Source organism: Penaeus monodon, chromosome 12, assembly GCF_015228065.2.
Source record: "Penaeus monodon isolate SGIC_2016 chromosome 12, NSTDA_Pmon_1, whole genome shotgun sequence".
Classification (NCBI taxonomy): Eukaryota; Metazoa; Arthropoda; class Malacostraca; order Decapoda; family Penaeidae; genus Penaeus; species Penaeus monodon.
The window spans coordinates 50,031,740-50,039,239 of NC_051397.1; the positions used below are offsets into that span (position 1 = coordinate 50,031,740).

General features: G+C 34.2%; 1 protein-coding gene across 1 annotated transcript in view; it reads right to left on the bottom strand.

Moving 5' to 3' along the window:
• Positions 1-405: 405 nt before the first annotated feature.
• LOC119579564 (asparagine synthetase domain-containing protein 1-like) overlaps positions 406-7,500 on the bottom strand; it is an 8,897-nt gene continuing 1,802 nt past the window's right edge. The window contains exons 3-7 of the mRNA XM_037927483.1: positions 6,010-6,132; positions 4,194-5,105; positions 3,645-3,809; positions 2,657-2,838; positions 406-821 (exon numbers count right to left, since the gene is read on the bottom strand). Of these exons, the coding sequence (XP_037783411.1) occupies positions 575-821; positions 2,657-2,838; positions 3,645-3,809; positions 4,194-5,105; positions 6,010-6,132 (1,629 nt within the window). The 3' untranslated portion in view covers positions 406-574. The remainder of the gene's footprint in view (positions 822-2,656; positions 2,839-3,644; positions 3,810-4,193; positions 5,106-6,009; positions 6,133-7,500) is intronic.

A 7,500-nucleotide genomic window follows, 5' to 3' on the forward strand; every position in this document is an offset into this window, starting at 1 on the left:
AGTATCAATACTTTGTTCGTCTCAGTAGTTTTCCTGCACCTTTATCCCCAATATGGTTAATGTGTGGGACTTATTTCCAAATTATTATGTTTTATTGAATAGCACTGGAAAGTTTGAAGAAAATGTCACTAGGTACAGTAATTAATAAATTTCTTTGATATCAACCTGTCCGTTCTCATTTTATTTCTCCTTATCTCTGTTGCTTCCGTATCTCAATGAAGCAAATCTGTTTGGTTTATTATAATTTTCCATTTCTTCTTGAAAGCTGATGATAGTGTTTCAGTTGTGCCTATACTTTGGACATGTAACAGGCTACAAAAAGAGAATCTGTACCTGATAACTGTTTACATGGCTATATATTGATTTTCACTGTACTGTGGGTATAAGGTATAAATGAAAGTATACTTAAAATCCTTGCAGTGGAGAGTGTTTTACTTCTCCTCAAATATATATAGTGACTCTCTTTTTTTAGTAATAAAATATTCAATATTCTTAAAAATAACATACAAAAATAAATTATATCCACCATGATTTCTCTGAAAATAAAAAATTAAAGCCAAAGACTCCACAACAACTAGTTTTCCACCAATCTACTGCAAGTATCGGACCCTTTTTCCTTAGAGTTCTCGAGTTTTGCTATTCTGGAGCCAAACTGGATAGCTCTCTTTGGCAGACCAGCAGCAGTGGTGAGTCCAAGGTGTGCACAAGCAACGCGGAGTAGAATCTTTTCGCCAACACCCCGAGGCATGTTCAAGTTGGCTTTTCTCCAGATGGGGATGCTGTTGAGCATGGACACTACATCTTCGTCTAAGTACGGGAATCTGTCGGCAAGAGAAAATGATTAGTGTTAGTCAAGCAGTTTAGTTAAATTGGAGAATGTCATAGATACCTTTCCTAAACTGATGATACTGGGTAATTTTTTTTTTTTTTTATTACAACATTTTGTTTGCTAAATGGCCATGCACATTGACCTCTTTCCACCTAATACTACAAACAATCTCATGTAATCTCATACTGAATAGACATATTACAACAAACCAACAATGTTTAGACATGAATATCTCACACGATCTTTGCTACGTATTACTTAGTGACCTTTGCTCCTAGACTGCATCACATTCTCTTTATATGCTAACTGTATTAAACATTAAGTGTATCTACTGACATAATTGCCTTTTGGATTTGTAGTAAAATTTTCATGAGCAGCATTTTGATAAATCTTAACAAACAAGAAAAATAATAGCACTAATTCAATGTTCCAAAACCAAATGTACATGTTACTGCACTTCTTTGAATGAGCCATGTTTAAAATACTGATATTTCTCTCGAAAGTGATGGTATCATGAATAGCTATAAAAAGAGAAAATAAATAATTATTGGCTAAGGCTTTGTGCAAAGTATGATCCCTTTGTACTGTAAAGCCAGTTTAAACTCAGCAATACTCAACTAATGCTCAATAAATGTCTCTACTTTCTTGTAGAAACTAGAAGTGTTTTGAAAATATAGCCAAAAGGAAATAAATATTTCCCATCGGTAAAAAATTATCTCCAATATTCACAGAAAAGTTATAAATTATAGAAAACATCTGAACTGTTACAAATTACTTTACATGTTAAACATTACCTATTCCTGATTCCTCCTACTACTACTTTATATTACTAATGGGATTCAGATTTGCTTTTAACCATGATAATCATAACAGTAATAAATTAGGTAGTACTAATTAAAGAACACAACCTGAAAAACATGCCAACTCAGTCTTTTCCTTACAATAAATAGAGTTGAAAGAAAGAAAGAAAGAAAGAAAGAAAAAAGGAAAAAAGGAAAAAAAAAATCATTCAGTCCTAGAGTGTATATGTATCAATACACTTTTCAGTATATGAAATACATAGCAGTCACATTAATAACATAAGACTGCAACAAAACTCATTCCTGTTGGGCACATGTAATGTCTGTTGTAGTTTTGTTTTATCAATTGTATTTACACCTAGATGACCCAACAAGTGTACACCCATAAAGGAGTCAATTAGCTCACCAACAAGACCTCATCTGATACTTCCTTGATTTTTCTGGATTTCTCTTTTTTCTAATGCTATTCATATTGATACTGTCAGTATCATTATTTGACCTTATGATTATCATGATGTTGTTAACAATACTAATAACAGTAAATAACAACCCTCCCCGACCAGGACACGAATCTAGGTCACTCCGGGTATGAAACCAGTGCCCAGTGCTAAACCAACCATGCCACACGACCCACTAAAAGGAGTGTGCAACTAGGATCTCACTATCTCCAGAGACATTATCTATCTACCCATACTTGAGTAATGATATTGAAGTTTCACACATGTGTGGTATGGTTGGTTTAGCACTGGGCTCCAGTTTCATACCCGGAGTAACCTAGGTTTGAGTCCTGGTCAGGGAGGGTTGTTATTTATTTACTAATAACAGTGTAAGGCAAAAAAGAATATTTCCCAAAATGGAGGAAAAGGGTAAACAAATGAGAATAGCTAGGGCTCGTAATTGATCCCTTGGTGACTAAGTACCTGTGGAACAATCTATTTTAATGACTCATCATACCTCACTAACATACAACCAAACTGTTATATCACCTCACACCTAAGACCTCAAGTCTCAAGTAAAATCTACCAACCTTGGCGCACGTCCGTGATCAGCCAATATTCTATTATCTCTTCCCAAATTTCTTGTGTGGATTCGTGATATCTCCATATCAATCTCCTCTAAAAGAGCAGGCCAGCCGCCTGCTGAGAAGCGACCTCTGTGCCTAGAGTAACCTGCCAGCTGCTCATCTGCCCCCATGCCACACAGCAGCACCTGTAGTGGCACAGGTGTAAGTTAAATTGTTGCTTTGTCTAAGCTGCAAGGTGGCTATCAGTATATTTGTATGAGAAGGTAAAGTTTTATGTCATGATTAAAATATTTATACTTACAAGCTACTTTAGTCACTATATGAATCTTACAATTTATCACTTGACTATAAAATATTTGAAAGAGATCTTCACTTGTAAACAATGAAGAAATTAAAAAGATAGAAATAAAATCTTAAAGACCATAAAGACAAACACATATAACATTTAAATATAATGCTACCAAAGCAATTGAATTCCTCTATTTACCTAATCATTCTATAAAATCTGAGTATAAGACTATATATTACATATACAGAAATATATTACACAATTTCAAACAAACTTTAAAATGTAGCTAATGGCCAATTTTATGCCCAAATCTTCCTTAGATCACTAATGCTGGTAAGTGTAATTCCAAGACTTTAGAATTAATGCTTAAAGGACAAAACATAGCATATGTCACTCCTAGGTATGTATGCATACTGTATAAACAATGGTAAAAGTGAAAAGAAAGACTTTATATCATTTACCTCATATATAAGCATATAAGAAAGGTTAGCCCTCACATGCAACTCCCATCTCTGCTGTCGTATAGTTAACAGACAAGAAATAAAAATATTTGACCCACAATCAAAAATAATTAATCACATGTAAATAAAGAGGGGAAAAAAACAACAACACAACAACAATAACAAAAAGCAACATGAAAACCAAAATCACTTGAAAACTCCCCAACAATAGTACTCCCTCATTGTCAAGCTGCTCCCTCACCCTGGCCGGAGAACTGTAGGGCGATCCCTCTAGGGTTCCCTCGCCGCGACCCCCAAACCAGAGCGCACAGCCAATGCTATCGTCAAGTACTGAATTCAGGGGTGCCACCAAGTGCGAAATGGTCGATTCCCGCTGCCTCGCCAACTCCTCTCCCGTCACATCTATCTGAAATATAGCTTTTATATCTGTCCATGTGGGATAATATAGTGTTCAGATAACCAATAATAATACAATAATAATAATAATAATAATAATAATAATAATAATAATAATAACAATAACAACAATAACAATAATAATAATAATGAACAAATAATGATAATAACAAAAATGATAATAATAATAATAATAATAATAATAATAATAATAATAAATTAGTAAATAAGGACTTATTATTGCAGTATTCAATTCAACATAACTTATTGAAGACCAAATGACTTGAATAAACCTTATTTTTTACCTAGTGCAAAATATATAATAAGAGACCATGAAAGTATTACAGATTTCTTGACGTACATGTAGAGCTACGATATTACAAAAGAGTGTTACCTCGACAAAGTTCCAGCACCGCCCTGGTCTGATCTCCATCAACTGTTGCCAACACTTTCTTCCTGAGAGTCTGTCTGGAACATTATAATCTCTAGACGGTATAATTCCATTAGTAGCACCATTCAACTGTCTCTTTTTCTTGTCTTGTCTCTGTGGGATCCTCTGCTCAAAGGCAACATTTAAAAGGTCTACACTCTCTGAAAACGGTATACAAGAATCTAAGAGGAGGGCAATCATTGCAGAATCTAGTCCTCCAGAGAACAAAACGGCAATTCTTGAGTGGCTGCACTTATCCTGAGTGTTTGTGCACCTCTGACATTTCTGCGGACACATGTCTACTCTTCGTTGTATTGAGGTTTTTAAAACTTCAAGGAGTCTGTCAATATCATCCTTTAAGGCACTGTACAGTACGTCTATGTTCTCACTGTCTAAAGATGCTGGTAATGCTCTCAAATTTTCAAGAACTTCCTCTGTAGGAAGGGATATATTCAGTAGATTTTTAATAGGAGACTCTAGCCTCTGCCTCTGAAGGTGAATAGCTGAGGGTAAGGCTGCAAGACTACTTTCACTAACATGAGTCCAGGATATAAGATTTACACGAAAATCTACATCCACCATGGAATGTAAAAAATCGACATAATACAACCCTAAAGCAGGAACTTCTGTTATTTCTGCACTTCTCTGAGCAACAGAGGACACTAGGAATGTCCAGAGCCGTTCTGATGGGAACCGCCAGACCAAGCTGTGTCTCCCAAAGACATCTCTGCCAAAATACAACCTCTTGGTGCGTTTCTGGTAGTATATCAAAGACCATGGACCTTTGACGGCACTTAAGAAACACATAATCTCTTCCTCGTCTTTTTCTGTTAGGTAGTCTGATATGTACTTCGTGTCACTTTTCTCTCCAGGGATCTGAAATGAAGGAAATATTAATGAGCTTACAAAATATATTAATATGTCAAAAATTATGTATTATTCTACAGTAATAGCTGTGCCACTTTAATGATTACTGTTACTAAAATCAGTGTATGTGTGTGTGTGTGTGTGTGTGTGTGTGTGTGTGTGTGTGTGTGTGTGTGTGTGTGTGTGTGTGTGTGTGTGTGTTACATATGTATGTACATACATACACATATATATATATATATATATATATATATATATATATATATATATATATATATATATATATATATATATATATACATGCACACACACATGCACACACACATGCACACACACACATGCACACACATACACACACACACACACACACACACACACACACACACACACACACACACACACACATACACACACACACACACACACACACACACACACACACACACACACACACACACACATATATATATATATGTGTACATACATACACATATATATATATATATATATATATATATATATATATATATATATATATATATATATATATATATATATATATATATGTGTATGTATGTACATACATATGTAACACACACACACACACACACACACACACACACACACACACACACACACACATATATATATTTGAACATTTATCTTTCCATGTATCTGCACTAATAAAAAATTCAATCCATCAGTCAATCCATATCCCTGGCACTAAATTTACACTACTCAATCTCTCAATCTATTTACCAATACAATCTTTTTATCCCTCTTTCCTTTTGCATATAAACCAATCTAAGAATGACCTTAGCCTCAGACAATACAATGCAAGACATGCCTGACTGAGCTGACGAACCAATAAAGTTTCAAACCCGAAACGTCAACAAAACAAAAAGGATCGAACCTCATATCCTGCCAAAACGTCCCCATTCCAGAGCAGAACGTTTCCTTCTTTGTCGGTAACCGGCTGTGCGGTTGGCACGGGACCCTGGAGCCAAAGAACACAGCCGTGGAAGGTGGCACTGACCTGGAATAATTAAAAACTTATGTAGGCTTAATTCCCAGTAAATTGAATGATATAAGTATTTCTAATATATATAACTGCTGCTGAGCTTATCACTGTACTAAACAAAAATTGTAGTTTAAAGAAGACAAACACAAACACAGTAACATGTACACAAATATGAAAAGGAAAACAGCCACAGTAAGAAATGAAACTAAATTGTGATTTTTCAAACTCTTCACGAGTTCCTCTTCAGACGAATAATAAACTGAAATGGTTTATTATTTTGGTTAATCATTCATCTGAAGAGGAACTTGTGAAGAGTTTGAAATATCACAATTTAGTCTAATTTTTTACTATGGCTGTTTTCCTTTGTAGTTTAAAGTTCCTCTCTTATTCCAAAAGCAAATTTTTATCCTGCAATTCAAGTGCAACCTTTATAGAACTATCAATCATTAACACTTTACCAGGCACTAATAAAAATACTCCAAAGTTTAAATTTCATTTACAGAAAATGAAACCACAACATATTATAAGATATTTTTATATATGTTGCTTTTCTGGAATTTTCTTTTTTCACGGTAGATAATCATGGCAAACGAAGTGACTAAAAACAGTATCTTGTTGGAAAGCCATATATATACATACATATATATATATATATATATATATATATATATATATATATATATATATATATATATGTGTGTGTGTGTGTGTGTGTGTGTGTGTGTGTGTGTGTGTGTATGTGTGTGCATGTGTGTGTATGTGTGTGTATGTGTGTGCATGTGTGTGTGTGCATGTGTGTGTGCATGTGTGTGTGCATGTGTGTGTGCATGTATGTAGGCAAGTATGCAAGTATGCAAGTATGTAAGTATGTAAGTATGCATGTAAGTGTGCATGTATGTATGTATGTATGTATGTATGTATGTATGTATGTATGTATGTATGTATGTATCTGGCACTGTTTTGCCAGATGAGTATCACGAAACGTAAAGAAATTCCCAAACTCTGTCAATTAAAACAAAAGGTAGACCACCAAGTAAAAAAAAATCAAGACTAAAAACTGAGATCAATATTTGAGTAATAAAGTTAAAAAGGTAGTCAACCAAAATACAAGGTAGAGAGAGGAGCCAAAGCTTAAAAAACATTTCCCAAATTATATTAAACTACTATGGTGTTACTAGATAAGCAGAACGTACATGAAATTATACTAAGAGCCAAATATTTACAGTTGTATCTTTCTTTCAATCAACCTAAATTAAAATAATACACAATACTTTTTTCTACCACAGAATTCTTTAAATGAATACTTAGTTATAATATTTTCAAGTGCTTCTGTGACAGAAATGACTTTGCTTTAATCAATTCTCCATGACAAGCCTTGATGTT